Below are 20,188 nucleotides of genomic sequence, written 5' to 3'. Positions count from 1 at the left end.
CTGAGTAATATTCCATTGTGTATATATATATATATATATATATATATACACACACCACATCTTCTTTATCCATTCATCTGTTGTGGGCACTTGAACTGCTTCCACGTCTTGGCTATTGTAAATAGTGCTGCCATGAACATTGGGGTGCATGTATCTTTTCAAATAGGTGTTTTCATTTTCTTCAGATATATACCCAGGAGTGGAAGTGCTGGATCATATGGTAGTTTTATATCTTCAGTTGTTTGAGGAACCTCCATACTGTTCTCCACAGTGGCTGCACCAATTTACATTCCCACCAACAGTGCCCTATGGTTCCCTTTTCTCCACATCTTTGCCAACATTTGTTATTTGTAGATTTTTTGATGATAGCCATTCTGACAGGTGTGAGGTGATACCTTATGGTGGTTTTGATTTGCATTTCTCTGATGATTAGCAATGGTAAGCATATTTTCATGTGCCTGTTGGCCATCTGTATATCTTCTTTGGAAAAATGTCTATTCACATCTTCTGCCCATCTTTTAATCAGGTTGTTTGTTTTTCTGATATTGAGTTGTATGAGCTGTTTATCTTCAGATATATACCCAGGAGTGGAAGTGCTGGATCATATGGTAGTTTTATATCTTCAGTTGTTTGAGGAACCTCCATACTGTTCTCCACAGTGGCTGCACCAATTTACATTCCCACCAACAGTGCCCTATGGTTCCCTTTTCTCCACATCTTTGCCAACATTTGTTATTTGTAGATTTTTTGATGATAGCCATTCTGACAGGTGTGAGGTGATACCTTATGGTGGTTTTGATTTGCATTTCTCTGATGATTAGCAATGGTAAGCATATTTTCATGTGCCTGTTGGCCATCTGTATATCTTCTTTGGAAAAATGTCTATTCACATCTTCTGCCCATCTTTTAATCAGGTTGTTTGTTTTTCTGATATTGAGTTGTATGAGCTGTTTATATATTTTGGATATTAACCCCTTGTCCATCTCATCTACAAATATTTTCTCCCATTGAGTAGGTTGCCTTTTGTTTTGTTGATGGTTTCCTTTGATGAGCAAAAGCTTTCAAATTTAACAAATTCAGGACCCATTCATTTAGTTTTGCTTTTGTTTCTTTTGCCTTAAGAGACAGATCCAAAAAATTATTTCTACAATTTACGTCAAAGAGTGTTCTGCCTATGTTCTCTTTTAGGAGTTTTATGGTTTCACGTCTTACATTTAGGTCTTTAATCCATTTTGAGTTTATTTTTGTATATGGTGTGAGAGAGTGTTCTAAAATCAGTCTTTTACACGTAGCTGTCCAGTTTTCCCAGCACCACATATTGAAGAGATTTTCTTTTCTCCAATGTGTATTCTTGCCCCCTTTGTCATAGATTAATTGACTGTAAGTGTGTGGGTTTATTTATGGACTCTCTATTCTGTGCCATTGATCTATGTGTCTGTTTTTGTGCCAGTAACATGCTGTTTTGATTACTGTAGCTTTGTTGTATAGTCTGAAGTCAGGGAGTATGATACCTCCAGCTATCTTCTTTTTTCTAACAATTGTTTTGGCAATTTGGAGTCTTTTGTGGTTCCATATAAATTTTAGGATTATTTGTCCAGTTCTGTGGAAAATGTCATGGGTATTTTGATAGAGATTGCATTAAATCTATAGATTGCTTTGGGTAGTATGAACATTTTAACAATATTAATTCCTCCAATCCATGAGTGTGGAATAGCTTTCCATTTCTTTGTATCATCTTCAATTCCCTTCATCAATATTTTATAGTTTTCAGAGTATAGGTCTTTCACCTTCTTCGTCAAGTTTATTCCTATGTATTTTATCCTTTTTGATGTGATTTTAAATGGGAACTCCATCCATTTTTTCTTTGTTTGTTTGTTTGTTTTAGTTGCATGTTGTTTAGTCTCCACATGTTTGTGTTTTTCCCATTTTTCTTCCTGTAATTTATTTCTAGCTTCATACCATTGTGGTATTAAAAAATGCTTGATATAATTTCTATCCTCTTAAATTTGTTGAAACTTGTTTTGTGGCCTAGCATGTGATCTATCCTGGAGAACGTTCCATGTGCACCTGAAAAGAATGTGTATTCTGCTGTTTGGGGATGGAATGTCCTGTAGATATCTATCAAGTCCAACTGGTCTAATGTTTCATTTAAGACCACTGTTTCCTTATTGATTTTCTGTCTGGATCATCTGTCCATTGGAATGTTAAAGACCTCTACTATTTTTGTATTATTGTCAATTTCTCCCTTGATATATGTTAGTATTTGCTTTACACATTTAGGTGCTCCTGTATTAGATGCACATATGTTAATGAGTATTATTTCCTTTTCTTTTATTGATCCCTTCATCATTCCATAATGACCTTCTTTGTCTTTTGTTATAGAATTTGTTTTAAAGTCTATTTTGTCTGATATGTGTATTGCTACCCCCACTGTCTTATTGTTTCAGTTTGCATGAAATATATTTCCCCATCCCTTCACTTTCAGTCTGTGTGTGTCTTTAGCTCCAAAATGAGTCTCTTTGTAAGCAGCATATAGATGTGTCTAGGTTTTTTATCCAATAAGCCATCCTATGTCTTTTGACTGGAGCATTTTAGTCCATTGACACAGTGATTATTGATAGGTATGTACTTACCCTTTTTGTTACTTGTTTTCTGGTTGTTTTTGTAGTTCCTCTCTGTTCTTTTCTACTTTTAGTTTCTTCCCTTGTGGTTTGATGATTTTCTTTAGTGGTATGCTTGTGTTACTTTCTTTCTAGTTTTTGTGTATCTATTGTAGGGTTTTTTAAAGTTAATTTTCATTGGAGTATAGTTGATTTACAATTTTGTATTAGTTTCTGCTGTACAGCAAAGTGACTCATTTATCCAAATACATATATACACTCTTTTTTTAGATTATTTTCCCATACAGGTCATTACAGAGTATTGAGTAGAGTTCACTGTGGTATACAGTAGGTTCTAATTAGTTATCTATTTTATATATAGTAGTGTGTATATGTTAATCCCAATCTCCCAGCTTATCCCTCCTCCCTCCCCCTTGATAACCATAAGTTTATTTTCTACATCAGTGACTCTATTTCTGCTTTGTAAATAAGTTCATTTGTACCATTTTTGTTTTAGATTCCACATATAAGTGATATCATATGATATTTGTCTTTGTCTTTCTTACTTTACTCAGTATGACAATCTCTAGGTCCATCCATGTTGCTGCAAATGGCATTATTTCATTCTCTTTTATGGCTGTGTAATATTCCATTATATGTATGTACCACATCTTCTTTATTCATTCATCCATCGATGGACATTTAGGTTGCTTCCATGTCCTGGCTATTGTAAATAGTGCTGCAATGAACACTGGGGTGCATGTATCTTTTCGAAATATGCTTTTCTCTGGATATATGCCCAGGAGTAAGATTGCTGGATCATATGGTAGCTCTATTTTTAGTTTTTTAGGAACCTCCATACTGTTCTCCATAGTGGCTGTACCGATTTACATTCCTGCCAACAGTGTACAAGGGTTCCATTTCCTCCACACCCTTTCCAGCATTTATTGTTTGTAGTTTTTTTGTAGGTTTTTTTGACGATGGCCTTTCTGACTGGTGTGAGGTGATACCTCATTATAGTTTTGATTTGCATTTCTCTAATAATTAGTGATGTTGAGCATCTTTTCATGTGCTTTTTGGTCATCTCTATGTCTTCTTTGGAGAAATCTCTACTTAGATCTTAGGACCATTTTTTGATTGGGTTGTTTGTTTTTTTGATATTGAGCTGCATGAGCTGTTTGTATATTTTGGAGATTAATGCCTTGTCAGTCTCTTCATTTGCAAACATTTTCTCCCACTATGTGGGTTGTCTTTTCATGTTGTTTATGGTTTCCTTTGCTGTGCAAGAGATTTTGAGTTTAATTAAGTCCCATTTGTTTACTTTTGTTTTTCTATTGTAGGTTTTTGATTTGTGGTTTCCATGTGGTTCATATATGTTGACCTAAAGCTACATCTACTTGTTTAAGCACATTCATTTAAGTTCAAGCACATTCATTTAATTTCAAGCACATTCCAAAAGATCTACACTTTTTGCTCCCCTCCCAAACATTTTGTGTTTTTTATGTCATATTTTACATCTTTATGTTTATCCCTTTACTGATAATTGTAGTTATAATTGATTTTACAGTATTTTGTCTTTCAATCTTTGTACTCGCTTATTTAAGAGGTTGATCCTTTACTATATATTTGCCTTTACTAGTGGGACTTTTCCTTTCCTATAGTTACTTCTTGTTATAGCCCTTTGTTTTCTGCTTAAAGAAGAGCCTTATCATTTCTTTTAGGGTAGGTTTAGTATTGATGAGCTCTTTTAGTTTTCACTTGTCTGAGAAGCTCTTTATCTCTCCTTCAATTCTAAATGATATTATTGCTAGGCTAGGTTGCAGGATTTTCCCTTTCAGCCCTTTGAATATATGTCACTCCCTTCTGGCCTGCAAAGTTTCTGCAGAGAAAATCATTTATAGCTTTATGTGGAGGTTCCCTTGTATATGACTCTTTGTCCTCTTGCTGCCTTTAGAATTCTCTGTATTTAACCTTTGCTATTTTAATTATGATATGTCTTGGTGTGGGTGTGTTTGGCTTCATCTTGTTTGGGAACCTCTGTGCTTCCTGTACTTGGATATCTGTTTCCTTCTTCAGGTTTAGAAAGTTTTCAGCCATAATTTCATCAAATACATTTTCGACCCCTTTCTCCAGGGTGTTCTGGCAGCTATCACCTTGGTAGGAGGTGGGGCTGGAGATGAAGGGGCTAGAGCCAGCACCAAGTGTGAGCCAGGGCTTCTCCTCTGTTCAGTGGCCAACACCACTATTTCAAGGGTGGAGGCAAGTTCCAAGTTGCTGGAGCAGAAGCCCTGATGGTCAGGTCTGACCTGGCTCTGTTCTCTTTAAGGGTGTGCTCTCCTCCCACCCCAGCACTGGCTCCCCTGTCCCAGAGGCGAGCAGTGATGGAGCCAGAGGGGCTGGTGCTGGTGCTTGGCCTGGGTCTGGGTACAGCTGTGGTGGTCCTGGTTGCAGTCAGGGTCCCTGATCGCTTCTGATGCTGCGCTGTCTCCACGAGCACCCATAGTGGCTGCCCCCACCCCACTCAGAGGCCACTCTGAGTCTGAGCCACCTTTGTTCCTCACAACGGAGCTCTCCCCTTGGCCCCTGCAGCCCTCACTGTAGTGTGGAGCTGTGCTGCAGAGCAGGCAGGGCTGGTGTAGGCACTCACCTCAGGCTGGGTTGAGTGCCAGGGTGGTCGCAAGAACCCAGAATCCCAGGCAGTTTCAATCTGCCCTTTCCCCACTGTCTGGGGAGTAAGCAAGCATTTATGCATGCCTCACAGGTGGAGTCCAGGCTTCCTACAGCCCTCCTGTTAGTCCTACCAGCCTTCCAGCCAGCCAAGCGGACTCCTCTTCCTGGTCAGATCCCCCAGGGCTGGTGTGGCCAGTACATGGCTCAAACTGCTTACTACCCAGGGAGGAACTCCACCTATGTAAAAAGAGTCCAAGGGAACTCCTCTGAGTCCCCTCCCAGGGGCACAGGTCCCGACCTGATGGCTTCTCTTCCCTTCCTACCCAATTCCGTGTGGAACTTTCTTTCAGCCTTGGTTACACAAGAGCCTTTCTGCCAGTCTCCAGTTGGTCTTCAGTGAGAATTTCTCCACATGTAGATGTATTTGATGTGTTCGTGGGGGGAAGTGAGTTCCCCATCCTCTTTCTCTGCCATCTTCTTTCTCTCTGCAACTTCTTTTGAAATGATTCAGGAATAAAAAATTAGACAGGGAAAGGAAATATAGCAAAACAATAACACCATTAAACGTTGAAGCTGGATGGTGAGTATAAGGATGGTCATTGTACTCTACTTTTCTGTATGACTGAAAATTTTTACAATAAAAAGTTGGAATAAATGATGGTGACAATGTCATTTGCTTTGGGTAGCAGACTCTCAAAATCATTGGGACTTCTTGTCTTCCACAAATCACTATTTACCTGTGTAAGAAAGGAAGGTGTCTGTGTCAGGAACAGTGTCCTACCCACAGCAGACCCTGAATTATTTATCAATGAATGAATATTTCTCTCTCTCTCTCCTTGGTTTTCCTTTTCTAAATCTGCCACTCTAGTTAAAGCTAACCTTAAGCCTTTATCATCTTTCCAAATGCTTTAAAACTGCAGAGTGAGGTGATTTTGCAAAGAATGCCCATCAAAGAGAAGATAGCTCTTGTGGCTGGTGGAATAGTTAGCTGCATGCTGAGAGTGGGTGGTTATTTGTAGTGTCATGCTATGTTCAAAGTGCTGTTTGATGGTGTTCTGTTTTGGTTTTTAAAAATATTCTATTTATTTATCTATTTAATTTATTTTGGCTGTGCTGGGTCTCAGTTGTGGCACCCAGGATGTTCGTTGCGGCACACGGGATCTTTTAGTTGTGGCATGCGGGCTTCTTAGTTGCGGCATGTAAACTCTTAGCTGCGGCATGAATGCGGTATCTAGTTCCCCGACCAGGGATCAAACGTGGGTCACCTGCATTGGGAGCATGGGGTCTTACCCACCAGACCACCAGGGAAGTCCCCAAAGCGCTGTTTGTTTATAAAAGAAAATCAATTCTATTCTGGCCCTCTATGAGCTGCAATGTCGTATACTGGTTGCTTTTCCTTAAGGCATAAATACTCACAGTGGTCCATCGGCTACTCTGATTTAGATTTGAAATACTGTATTCTGTAAAATTCATCCTTTCATCTATCTATCCAATCATCCAACCATCCATTCACTAATTTATTCAAGAACCAGGAGTTATAGGAACTAGGTCAGGGAAGAAAATGTGATGGACCCCAAAACTGGAAGCACATTTGCGATGTTATAAGCAAGAATTATAATGATCAGTGAGGATGTAGAAAGGATAAAAGCCACATCATCCTCTATAGCAGTGTTTCTCAAACTTCAATCATTGACAAAAATTCATGATTTCTGCCATATCTGAGGATCATTAACTATAATACTTAATATCCTCCCTTAAATCCATTCACTTAAGAAAAAAACCCAAAAACATAAATGCCTACTGTAGTCTCATCCTAAACATTACTATCCATAAAGTCATGGTTGTGATGTGTTGTTGCATTTTTCTCTGATGTATTAAAATAAATGCATAGCTATACAATCATCGCGAGTATCTTTAACAATGGGTGTAATCAGTGATACACATACCATACTATATAGGAATCTACCTTTCAGAAAAGGATTAGGAGGCAAATGAATTGAGCTTAACATACTGGCTCATATGTGTGCACATGAAACACATACACATTCCAACTAACCATCATTTGGTCCCTTCCTTCTGTTCAGGCCTTCCTTTAGTAGTAAATCAGTGATCTAAACTGCTTTGTACAGTTAATTTCCCAAAGACCAAAAGAAGAATGGATTCAATGAATATTTTGCTGATTAGAACATGAGCAGGAGTCTTGAATACTCATACAGATCACACGTCTACTAAGTCGTGATGCAGGAGGAATTCATCTTTTTTAAAAAATTTATTTCCTATTTATTTTTTTTAGCTGCACGGCATGTGGGATCCTAGTTCCCCAACCAGGGATTGAACCTGCGCCCCCTGCGTTGGGAGCACAGAGTCCTAACCACTGGACCGCCAGGGAAGTCCCAAGAATTCATCTTTTGACACAAATATCAGATATGCTCCCCAAACTTACAATAATGAATATAATATGAAGTGATTAAAAATGTTTTACAGGTAAGGTTTAGGGCCAGTAGTTTTTTTTTTTCTTAGTACTTTATATTTTAGTCTTAAAGAAATGGTACCTCAAGGCTGCCTCCTCGTTTCCATTTAAATAAATCATTCTCATTTTCATAATCAGCTCCTTTCTTGGTGCAGAGCTGGGGGCATGCAGGTAGGCAGGTGTTTTAAATATACTTTAGTTGCTTCTGTCCTTCATTTGTCAAGTATTTGTTGCATACCTACTACATCCAGGCATTGGACTGGATGCTGCGGAGACCAGAAAGAATGAAACAGACATGGTTCCTGCCTGGTGGAGCTTACTGTATAGTATGGAGACAGCTACTAATAAGTCATCTCCCAAATAGAGAGAAAATTGCCCTGAGGAAGTGGTGTTTGAGCAGAGGTCTGTGTAGGGGGAGAGAAAAGAACGGTCCAGGCAAAGGGAACATCCAGTGCAAAGGCCCCCTCTTGCGGTGGGGCAGAGAGGGAGAGCATCACACCTCCAAGGAATTAAAAGGATGTAAGTGGTTGGAACCTGGGGCCTGTGGGGCTGGACAGGTGTTGGCCCTGCCATGCTGGGCCCTCGGTGATGGTAAGGAGTTTGGTCTTTGTCCCAAGATCAACAGGAAACCACTGAAGGGCGGGGCTCCTCAACAAAAATCAAGGCTCTGTTAGCAATGAGGAAGGGGGAAATGGTTACCAGGTACGCAAGCAACGGCACTTACAGAAACACCCCAAACGTTGCCTATCCAAAAAAGAACTATTTCCCCATCTCCCCCACTCCCGTAAACAGTATGGTTTACTGTTTCTCGTCTCAGTGAGTGGCCTCACTATTCACCCAGTAGCTCAAGTCAAAATCTAGGCTCCATCCATGATACTCCCCCTTGTCTTCAACCCCTTACCCTCCATATCTAATCCACGGCCAAGTCCTGTCCATTCCACCTCTTAAATATCTGAACTCATTCACTTCTCCATCTCCACCATCAAATTCACGCAATGGTCTCTTGCTGAACCACCGCAGTGGTTTCCCAAATGCTCTGGTATTCGCACAATCTGTTCTCCATACAAAGTGGCCTTTTCAAAATACAAATCCAATCATATCACTTCTCTGTCTAAAGGCCAGGGATCTGGGGTAAATCTTGCTGAGCCCTAGCCAATCATGGCAGACTCATTCTACTTGCCCTTGACTGGTTTCATTGAGGGCAGAGACCCAGTGACTCATTTCTGGTAAGCATCGCTTGGGGGGAGCTTCTGGGAAAGGGTTTCTTGTTCTTCGAAAAAGACCTTTGGGAGAAAAGGATGCTTTTTATTTTGCTAGACATTGTCACATCTGGGTGTGTCTGGAATGGCAGCAGCCATCTTGTGACCAGCCTGAAAGCACTGCCTAAAGCCCAGAGTGCCACCGCTGTAACCTGCCCTGCATGTGAGGCAAATCCCCTGGCTATGCAAGCCGATTTCAGTTGGATTTTCTGGCATGTGGGGCTGTAAGGATTCTGATATGTGTCTGAAGCATCTGGTGCCAAATGGGCAGTTGGATACGTGCAGCTTAAGCTCATTGGAGAGGTCCGAGAAATATATGTGAGTCTTTGGTGAAGCTGAGGGAAGGGATAGATTGCCAAGGAGGAGGGTAGAAGGTGAGATCAGAAAAAAGTTTAGGAGAGATGAGACTGCCAAGAAGTTTAGCAGGGATTGGGTCAGAGAGGTGCCAAGGGAGACCACCTGTGGCCAGGAGAAAGGATTTCCTGTTTATCTTCCTCTTTATATTGATTGAGACTAATATTAAGGAAGGGCATTACAACATTCCTAAGTGTATTCAAACTGGACAAAAGGAAGTGGCTCAGGAATGTTTTCGCTAGAGGAGGAAGTTGGATTTCAGAACCAACCCTTGGGATTAGGGGAGTTTGGCTGTCTGCCATTTTACAAGGAGGTAATTTTACCAGAATTTCAAAGGCAACCAAAAATTGAACAAACAACCTGATCAGAGAATACTTCTCCTCTTCTGAGTGTAAGATACTGAGTTAGGTGGAGATTGGAAGGGCATCCCAAGAGGAGGCACCATCGTAAGAAAAGGCTCGGAGGGTGTAAGCCAAGGGCATCCGTCACAGAATGAGGCTGGAGAAAAACGTGGGAAATGAGATGGGAATATGGCAACGAGGTCAGCATAGGGTGTGCCTTGTAAATCAGGCTAAGTTTAGATTTTATTCGGTCTGAAACGGCTCCCGTGGAAGGTTTTTGAGCAGTAAAGAGTTAGATGTGGTAAAGGTGTTCCAGATCACCTTTGTTAGGTTAAAAAAAAAAAAAAAAAATCAGAGGACCAGGAGCTATGTTACCATGAGAGGTTCTCAAACTTCAGTCCGTACCAGAATTACCAGAGGAACTTGTGACAAATGTAAATTCCTGGTACTCACCACCCCCCGGATTGGGATTCTATAGGTTGGGTCCGATACGTACACTTTTAAAAAAGCCCTCTGGCAGCGCTACTGCCAAGGGATGAGTTGGGAGTTTAGCTCCCATCCTCTGCATCCCTTCGCTCCTCCATTCTTTGACACAGAACATGGGCGTTTCTCAGTGTTACACCAGAAGTTCTTCCAGGGTCTATCAACCTGACAGCGGCCCCAGCCCCTCCCACGTCGGGCGGACCCGACGTGGCGGTCTCGGGCCCCGCAGCGCCGCCAGAGACTGAGGACCGAGCAGGGGCGGGCACCAGGCGGTCGAGCGGCGACCGGGCTTCTCTCTCGGACTCCTGCCCCGAGCCCGGCCCCGCCCCGACTCGGGTTTGGAAAACCCTTAGCCACAGCCTGCCTTAACTGCAGCAGCGGCCACGCACAAACCTGTGGGCGGGTCTCCATGGTGACTGGCGGACGCTGTGACCAATTATGTACAGGCGTTTGTTTCCGCCCCATCCCTCCGCCGGGGCCGATACTTCCGTGACTGACAGTTCCCTCTGGACGCTGTTACGTAAGGGGTGGGTCAAGTGCGGCCCCACCCGAACCGAGCAGATTTGATTGGCAGGACCTAGTGCTGCCGCCCCAACGCCCCCGGAAGAACGTCCTTGACGGACAGGTATAGGAGCCACTCGGCGCCGCGAGGCTGGGCGGAAGCGTCCGGGCCCAAGGGAGGGGGGCAGGGGGCGGAGCCGGAGTCTGGGAGCCGGGCTGGGCGGGGCGGGGAGTATGCAGGGGCTGGGCTGACTCTGCGGCCAGAGATGCTGAGGGGCCGCGACGGCGCTTTGCAGCCGGGAGCACTGCATTAAAAACACCGAGGTGGGGTGCGCTGCCAGGCCAGTGGTAGGTACGCGAGGGCTGTGGAGTCCTCAAACGCGGACCGCCAGCGTCCTCGGGGCCGGCATTTGTATGCCCTACCAGGGGCCCTCGACTCCGTAGCGACGGCGGCCGCACTGGGACATGGGGGCGGGGCTGGGCACCTGTCCGCGTTCGCAGGCACCTGCTGCGCCGGCCGCCGCGGGGCCCGGGGCCTGGCGCTGGGGGCTGCCCGGGAGCGGAGCCGGGCCGGCTTGAGGAGGGGAGGTGGGTCGGACCGGTTCGCCCCGTCCGGGGCCCGCCCTCCTGGCCCCCTCGCCACGCCCGGCTCTGTCCCTGCTCCCAGGTTGAGGGGGGCGTCCGAGGCTCGCAGCCCCCCACCAGAGCGTCTCGCGGGCCCGGGCCGGCCTCGAGCTATCTGCGAGGTCGGGATTTGGCCCCTGCCTTGCATCATCCCGAGACAGGTTTGTCCAGATTCCCTGCGTGCGCGGAGATGGGTTTCCGCCCCGGGCGCGGGTGCCCGTCCCGGCTGTCCCCAGAGAGCCAGGGCCGAGGCTGCTTTCATCTTTTCCCTGGGCCCTGCTCCGTCGCCTCTTAACATGGAATTTAAGGCTGTTCGGGGTGATGTGCCTATTTAGGGACTATGGTACATAGGAGGTAAGCACCGCCCGTCTCTAAGTTTTGGCTCAGGACAGGTGCGGATCATTCGTATAGGGCCGAGCTACGACTTCTCAGCTGTATGATATAAAGAGAGACAATCATGTGTTGTTTGCACGACCAGAGCAGCAGAAATTCTAAAGTTGTTTCGGAATGAGTAGGACGTGCCTTGTGTTTTCTTCCATCTATGTCACTCCTGTTGGAAAAATGCTGTACTGTGCCTGGGTAAAGTAGATAGCTATTAAAGAGTGTAGTTACTCCTGAAAAGCGTGCTACAATTTCTCTAGGTAATTATGTCGTTGCTGGAAACAAAGGCAGCAGTAGACAATACCTCCTTCTTAAAGACAGGAGGAACTGGGGCTAAGTTTTATTTGATTCTTAAGGGCAAAGTCATAGAATCTTTACGTGTTAGACTTGGAAGGGACCTTACAGGTGACTGATCCACCCCCGTAAATTCACATGGTGGTGAGCACTTTATCCCAGGGGGACAGAATTCCCTGTTAAACCAGGTCTGTCCTAGATGATGGTTGGGTGCTGCACATTACTCTGGATCTGAAAACCAGTGTTGTTCTTCTTTGCACCAAACAGGAACATATACACCCACACAGTTTTGATGTCCCAGCCATTTTGGCTTGTATCATAGTTACCTTTAAAAGCAGATTTTCAGAGAGCTCTCAGCAATAAGTTGCTACTTACTGGATGTAAGTCATCAGGTAGGTGGAAGAACCAGAATCCTCATTACTTGGATTTAATTATTGGGTGGCATTGTATCTTGGAAAGCAAAGCAGCAGTAATGGGCACTGGTAGGGTATGGGACCCACCTGTGGATGTCATAGGCTCGGCAGAAAACAAATTTTTGCTGATTAGGGACATTTGGTATATGCTTCTCTAATGATTTGCTTCTTAGAAATTTTGTAAAATGTTGCTGAAATTTTTACCCTTTTCACCTTCAGCTTGTTGACTGGTGCAAGTAGGAATTTAGCAGAGCTCTGTTTTAAACATGACCAAGCCTGGGGGAAGTCACCAGAGCAGACTAATTACTATTCTTACAGCTCCGCTTGCTGCTTTTCCTTTGCCTCTTCCTTTGTATTTTTAGTAAATGACCCACTGACTTTGTGACTTTTGAGACATGCTTTCTTATCCACTTCACGAAGCTTTGGTGGAGGATTTGTGTTTGTGAAAGGTGTCGTTTGCATTCCTCTGTTGCATTTGTACATATTGCGTGGCAATTCCTTAAATGCATAATCCTGCTGTTCCACACTTGAAGCAGTTAGAAAAGGTCGTTTTTTTGTTTGTTTGTTTTGTGGATGGTCCCGACAGGACCCAGTTCTCCCTCCCCCTCTGTCTCGTATGCTCTGCCTTTGGTTGCTAGTTTTGTTGGAGAGAATCATTCTGTACTTAAGACACTCTTGAATCAGCTCCCTTGGATCTTTAATTCCCATAACCCTGAGAACTGTGATAGACCTTTTGTGTCTGTGGGTACAGTGCATTCTGAACCTGGCTTTCCCAGTAGTTAAATGCCTAGATATTATGCTAGTAGCAGCTGTTGTAGTCCATATCTTTTGCACTTCTGGCACCAGAGCTGAACTGTGTCACTGAATATTCTGAATCCTGGCCAAGGACTTGGTACACAGATTCCTGTTGGCATTTAAAGATGGGAAAGAAACAGGAGAGGGAGGGGGTATAGAAGGAAACTATTTCTAAAGATTTTCCCCCTAGGTTTTTATAACTACATGTTATATAACATTATACTGTATTTCTGCTTAGAGGTACAGATTTAGTTCTTAACTATTTCAGAAGTCTTAACTGTTGGTGTTGGTCTGTTTCTCTGTTTCCCCATCTCATTTTAAGGTAAAGTGAATTCTGCGGACGGAAGAGTTTGATGACACAGACCACTGAATTTCTTTGTTTGGAGTACACGTTATGAACCCTTTCTGGAGCATGTCTACAAGCTCTGTACGCAAAGTAGGTATAGTTGATAAATTTACTGAGGAGCCCCATTTGTGTCAGAACAGAGGCCAAAATAATTCATACCAAGGTTGCCTGTAATCTTAGCAAAATTACCTTGTTTTTCTAGTTTAGGTTTTACTTTTGGGAAACAATTATTTGGTTGATTAAAGTCAGTTTCTGAGACCAAGATCACATCTCAAATAGAAATCATTCTAGTAATCAAAATTCTATTATTTTGACTTAGGTTATATTTACACAGGATGAAATTTGTGACACTTTATTGTAGTAGTTTTTTGACAAACTGCAGGATTTCATGGTTAGAGAAGTGTTGGGCAAGACCAGTCCAATATGGTCAAGTCAGACTTGAGGGCACTGGTTTAAGTTTTCTAAATAAAATATTTTTTTAAATAAAATACATTTTAGGGAAGCTTAAAATACACAAACAAAAAGAAAATGAATGTCACCCATAATTCCACGTGTAAGAGAACGCCACTATTAATCTTTTTTTCTGTACACGATACTGTGTACATTTTTAATACAGCTAATTAAGCAGGCTTTGGCTGTACTTGAGCCACGGAAATACCTATGAGATGGTAGTTTAGTCTCTGACTCATTTAGACCTCTTGTCTTTGACTAAGAATGACAGTTTATGCTGATGATAGTCCAAATGTGGAAAGATGTCCATTAGGGACAGATCAAAATCAGACCCATGCAAGTGAGAGAATAGCTTCATTCTTAGTTTCTAACCAAAGTGGTGACATCAGGTAGTGACTGATTTCAGTACTCTACACTACTTATTTTGAGATGCTTAGCACCCGACTTTCTACAGCTAAATGCTAGGGGACCTTTCTAGTCTAGTCTAATTGTGTAGTAACCCCTTGCCCTCTTTCTGGGGCCACCAGGAGAAACCATTTCTTTCTCCGTTTCAAGTAAATCCTGTAAATATTGGCCTTATTGTCTTTATAGGATGCAGCTGATGAACGAATTTTCTTATGATTTAGCCTTGCTTCAGCTTTGTTCTGCTCTCTGTAATAGCTTGCCTGCTCAACAGACTTTCAGGTCATCTTGATCATGGTGCTAGAATGTCGTTGTAAAAGAGTAATTCCAGCTTTTCAGTCAAAGACTAAAGGACATCACATGTAGTCTTGTGATTTAAGAATCATCCTAACAAATGTTCTCACCGCTTCATCTTGAATAGCGATCTGATGGTGAAGAAAAGACATTAACAGGGGATGTGAAAACCAGTCCTCCACGCACTGCTCCAAAGAAACAGCTGCCTTCTATTCCCAAAAATGCTTTGCCCATAACTAAGCCTTCATCGCCTGCCCCGGCAACACAGTCAGCAAATGGCACGCATGCTTCTTATGGACCTTTCTACCTGGAATACTCCCTTCTTGCGGAATTGTAAGTTCTGAAACTATCTGGTTAACTTTTGAATGACCCTTGAAGGTGAAGAATGAAACTTCTTCTGAAGGACTCAGTAAACAGCAGCCATTTAATCTTAAAGCTCAAACCCATCCCCCTCCAGTATTAGCCTTAATGTATATAGGATGGACTCTGTTGCTAGCAATATAACCTTTCTTCACCAAGGCCTAAGTGGTGTTATATAAATGTTCTCTTCTAAAAGTAATGATTCTTACTGAGAGCTTGGGTAAGTAAGATTTAAAGGCAAATGTGTGCTTTAATTTCCATGTCTGTTTTGGAGAGCAAGAGGAGGGGGAAACAGATTTATTAAGCATCCAGGAACTTAACTTTGGTCCACCTTTATATGAGGTGAGGAATTCACCTCCTGAAGAGGTTGTTGTAGAGGGCGGGACAGTGGGAGGGTGGCGATCTATTCTTTCTTGGGTCAGGCCCAGCTGGAGGTTTGTGCACCATTCTGGTGATCACCCTGTAAGAGGCATCTATCCTGACAGACTGAGGAGAGGGTCCCCAAAAGAGATGGTCCCAGGAGGAGATGGTCCCAGTAGGCAGAGGTCAGGAAGCCTGACCTTAGCAGTCAACAGTTGATGGAACGGGAACCACTGACTTGGAGAAAACCTGGAAAGTACTTATGAAAGCTGTCTTCACCTGAAGGTCCGTCATTAGAAAAAGGGGATTTGACTTATTCTGTATGACCCCCAAGGGCAGAGCTAGGCCATTATGGGGAAGTTTTAAAGATTTGGGCTCCATGTAAGTAAGAACTTGACTAGTCACAGAAGTCAAAAATTGGACTGAAGTTGCACATATCAGTAGAGCGTGAGGAGATGGGCACTTCTGCAGAGTCTAGTAGTGATGACACAGTGCTTGGCCCATCAGAGGGGCTCAAATAGTGATTGAGTGCAGATGGCATTTGATTTGATCATTTGTTATACGGGCAGAAAGTCTGGATAATTAATTCTGAATTTCAGTCATGTAAAACTTCCTTTGTACATGAAGTTATTTTAAAAGTGTCCTCCAGCCGTCCCTCACTGTGCTAATGTTGTAATGGTCAGAGGGTCTGAGGCCCCCGTGTAAATGGCGAGTGTGATTTGGTAGCACGGGTCCCTTTAGCTTTATAATGGAAGCCTGTGTTTGAGGCGAGGCAGTGAGTTGGACAGGCTTCTATTGTGGCATTAAATCTGCTGTCTGTATTAGGACACAAAATTGCCTTTTTGGCAAACCTCACTGTAGTAGATACATCTGCCAACCATGCTGCTGTTGACATGCTGAATTATAGTGAGTTAAAAATGGAATAACTACTTTAAAATGATTGAAAAATAAGTGTGGTAGTAAATAGGTAATAAATAAAAACAGTCAGTTGAGGTCCAATAAGCTGCTTCTCAGTAAAATTCAGGATTGGCAGGTTAATGTGTTTTAAGACCCTCAGTCAACATTGTTCTTTTCAAGGTCTGATCACAGTGTTACTTGTTTAGGCTTATAGCTCAGCTAAAAAAGGAACAGAGCAGAAGGGCTGTCAGGTGACCAGGTCCCAGAAGAGCCAGTGCAGCCTCTGTCTTCCCTTGTTTCAGCACCCACCGTTTCCCACGCCACGGCCCACAGAGTTCAAGTGTCTGAGTTGGGGGTAAATTCAGGAGCAGAGTACAGTGTGAGCGCCTCAGGCTGCCTGCCTTCTACCGAGAACACTGCCGCACCGACTGGTGTTCAAACTTAAAATGACCCCCAAATGAGGGTAATTCCATGGAATTTTAATGTCTTAATTACCTAAAGTTGTATTTTAAAAAGGCTTTTAAATGTGTGTGGGTAAGATCTATTGTTCATGGTCACAAAAGCAATAATCGTACAGATACTCTCACTGACCTAAAATTTGATGTCCAGAATTACCTACAGGTTGGTTTCCAAGATGGTGTTTTGGGGAAGCTGATTTCTGGGTGGAAAACTTGATTGTGTATCCCTGTTCGGCTTTAATTTCTTCATCTGGGGCCCTTATTTGGCTGTTTCTCTGTAAGCATGTGTTATGAAACCAGTAAACAGGCAGCAGTCAGGCCAGGTGAGAGATTGTGATGACTGTCTGTATGGTTAGAGCATCAGCTGCCCTTCGAGGGACTATTCCTTCTTTCAAAAAATGAACGTGGGTGGTTTGGTCTGTATGTCATTTCCATCCTTGCAATCTCACTGTTCTGCTGCTTCTGTTTTAGTACCTTGGTTGTGAAGCAGAAGTTACCTGGTGTCTATGTGCAGCCATCTTATCGATCTGCATTAAGTAAGAAGGATTCGCTCTTTTTATAGCATATTTGGTTCCTCTGACACAAACTTAGCCCTTAACTGTTTTGTTTTTTCCTACAGTGTGGTTTGGAGTAATATTCATACGGCATGGACTTTATCAAGATGGTGTATTTAAGTTTACAGTTTACATCCCCGATAACTACCCAGATGGTGACTGTCCAGTAAGTTGGGGATATAGTCTGGCTTCTTTTCTTTCTTGGACCCTCCTCTCCCTCCTCACTGCAGGAGGAGGGTTTAAGGGGCTTTAAAGATTTCTTGGTTCTTTTCCTAGCCTAATACTTTTATGATTTCAGTTTCCCGAAATGCTTGGTCTACTCAGTAGTCTTTCAGGGGGTTTTTTTGCTTTGTTGCATCTTCTGCCATGCTAGCCTCTGCCTTCAGCTTTACTTGTTTCTCTGCTCAGGGTGTGCAAGTGAGGCTGGAAGCTGTAGTACAGCTCTTGCTACGTGAATTGCAATTGTTATGCTGTGGTAGAGAAGAGCGACTTTTCCCCTGCTTGACTGCAAAATTTAGTTTTACAGGAAAATGGTGAAAGTAGTTAGGTGTCCCTCTTGAGGCAGCTCTCTGACTTTAAGCAACAAAACTGCCTTGTCCTGAAGCTTCTTTTACAACTTATCCGCGTGGGTTTAATATGCTCCATTGCTTCCATTAAAGGATGTGTCTCTCTTTCAATGTAGCGTTTGGTGTTTGATATTCCCGTCTTTCACCCGCTAGTTGATCCCACCTCAGGTGAACTGGATGTGAAGAGAGCATTTGCAAAATGGAGGTTAGTAAATAAGAGTTCGTGTGGTGACATAAGCCAGCAAGAGGAAGCCTCAGTAATCCTGCCATATTTCCCTTTAGGCGGAACCATAATCATATTTGGCAAGTACTGATGTATGCAAGGAGAGTTTTCTACAAGATTGATACAGCAAGCCCCCTAAACCCAGAGGCTGCAGTACTGTATGTTACTTTGCTTTGTTATGTAAGATAAATTTGAAAAGATAGCAAAGTAGATTATGTTGGTAACCTTTTGATTTAAACTTTTAACACAGGTACGAAAAAGATATTCAGCTTTTTAAAAGTAAAGTGGTTGACAGTGTTAAGGTGTGCACTGCTCATTTGTTTGACCAACCTAAAATAGAAGACCCCTATGCAATTAGGTAAGTGGTACATTATCAGGATAAACTGCACTTTGCAGTATTGTGCTGCTGTTTTCCAGGTGGCCTTAGAACGGGGATTTAAAAGGAAAGTGTATAGTTTGTTAGTCTACAACCTTTCTAACTTGGTATCAACTTTTTCTTGCTAGTATTTTGTTGAGGATTTTTGCATCTATGTCCGTCAGTGATATTGGTGTGTAGTTTTCTTTCTTTGTGACGTCTTTGTCTGGTTTTGGTATCACGGTGATGGTGGCCTCATAGAATGAGTTTGGGAGTGTTCCTCCCTCTGCTATCTTTTGGAAGAGTTTGAGAAGGATAGGTGTTAGCTCTTCTCTAAATGTTTGATAGAATTCGCCTGTGAAGCCATCTGGTCCTGGGCTTTTGTTTGTTGGAAGATTTTTAATCACAGTTTCAATTTCAGTGCTTGTGATTGGTCTGTTCATATTTTCTATTTCTTCCTGGTTCAGTCTCGGCAGCTTGTGCATTTCTAAGAATTTGTCCATTTCTGCCAGGATGTCCATTTTATTGGCATACAGCTGCTTGTAGTAATCTCTAATAATCTTTTGTATTTCTGCAGTGTCAGTTGTTACATCTCCTTTTTCATTTCTAATTCTATTGATTTGAGTCTTCTCCCTTTTATTCTTGATGAGTCTGGCTAATGGTTTATCAATTTTATTTATCTTCTCAAAGAACCAGCTTTTAGTTTTATTGATCTTTGCTACTGTTTTCTTCATTTCTTTTTCATTTATTTCTGATCTGATCTTTATGATTTCTTTCCTTCTGCTAAATTTGGGGTTCTTTTGTTCTTCTTTCTCTAATTGCTTTAGGTGCAAAGGTAGGTTGTTTATTCGAGATGTTTCCTGTTTCTTAAGGTAGGATTGTATTGCTATAAACTTCCCTCTTAGTCAGGTCTCCATTGTCATTTGTTTCTAGGTATTTTTTATTTCTTCAGTGATCACTTCGTTATTAAGTAGTGTATTGTTTAGCCTCCATGTGTTTGTATTTTTTACAGATCTTTTCCTGTAATTGATATCTAGTCTCATAGCGTTGTGGTCGGAAAAAATACTTGATATGATTTCAATTTTCTTAAATTTGCCAAGGCTAGATTTGTGACCCAATATATGATCTATCCTGGAGAATGTTCCATGAGCACTTGAGAAAAATGTGTATTCTGTTGTTTTTGGATGGAATGTCCTATAAATATCAATTAAGTCCATCTTGTGTAATGTATCATTTAAAGCTTGTGTTTCCTTATTTATTTTCATTTTGGATGATCTGTCCATTGGTGAAAGTGGGGTGTTAAAGTCCCCTACTATGATTGTGTTACTGTCGATTTCCCCTTTTATGGCTGTTAGTATTTGCCTTATGTATTGAGGTGCTCCTATGTTGGGTGCATAAATATTTACAATTGTTATATCTTCTTCATGGATCGAACCCTTGATCATTATATAGTGTCCTTCTTTGTCTCTTGTAATAGTTTTTACTTTAAAGTCTATTTTGTCTGATATGAGAATTGCTACTCCAGCTTTCTTCTGATTTCCATTTGCATGGAATATCTTTTTCCATCCCCTCACTTTCAGTCTGTATGTGTCCCTAGGTCTGAAGTGGGTCTCTTGTAGACAGCATATATATGGGTCTCGTTTTTGTATCCATTCAGCCAGTCTGTGTCTTTTGGTGGGAGCATTTAATCCATTTACATTTAAGGTAATTATCAATATGTATGTTCCTATTACCATTT

At 42.3% G+C, this 20,188-nt stretch overlaps 1 protein-coding gene across 4 annotated transcripts in view; it reads left to right on the top strand.

Moving 5' to 3' along the window:
• Positions 1 to 10,903: 10,903 nt before the first annotated feature.
• Positions 10,904 to 20,188, top strand: part of AKTIP (AKT interacting protein) — a 13,020-nt gene continuing 3,735 nt past the window's right edge. For 2 of the 4 annotated variants that reach the window (XM_028477485.2, XM_007110041.3), the window contains exons 1-8: positions 11,202 to 11,463; positions 13,508 to 13,621; positions 14,805 to 15,010; positions 17,224 to 17,288; positions 17,372 to 17,472; positions 17,989 to 18,077; positions 18,155 to 18,253; positions 18,346 to 18,453. In XM_028477485.2, coding sequence (XP_028333286.1) covers positions 13,580 to 13,621; positions 14,805 to 15,010; positions 17,224 to 17,288; positions 17,372 to 17,472; positions 17,989 to 18,077; positions 18,155 to 18,253; positions 18,346 to 18,453 — 710 coding nt within the window. In that variant the 5' untranslated portion in view covers positions 11,202 to 11,463; positions 13,508 to 13,579. Of the gene's footprint in view, positions 11,027 to 11,201; positions 11,464 to 11,550; positions 11,657 to 13,507; positions 13,622 to 14,804; positions 15,011 to 17,223; positions 17,289 to 17,371; positions 17,473 to 17,988; positions 18,078 to 18,154; positions 18,254 to 18,345; positions 18,454 to 20,188 lie in introns of those variants that run through there. The other 2 variants (XM_007110040.3, XM_028477484.2) reach the window with 2 other exon arrangements.

The sequence above is a fragment of the Physeter macrocephalus genome, chromosome 17 (genome assembly GCF_002837175.3).
Source record: "Physeter macrocephalus isolate SW-GA chromosome 17, ASM283717v5, whole genome shotgun sequence".
Classification (NCBI taxonomy): Eukaryota; Metazoa; Chordata; class Mammalia; order Artiodactyla; family Physeteridae; genus Physeter; species Physeter macrocephalus.
This window is presented reverse-complemented; position numbering and strand designations above follow the sequence as displayed.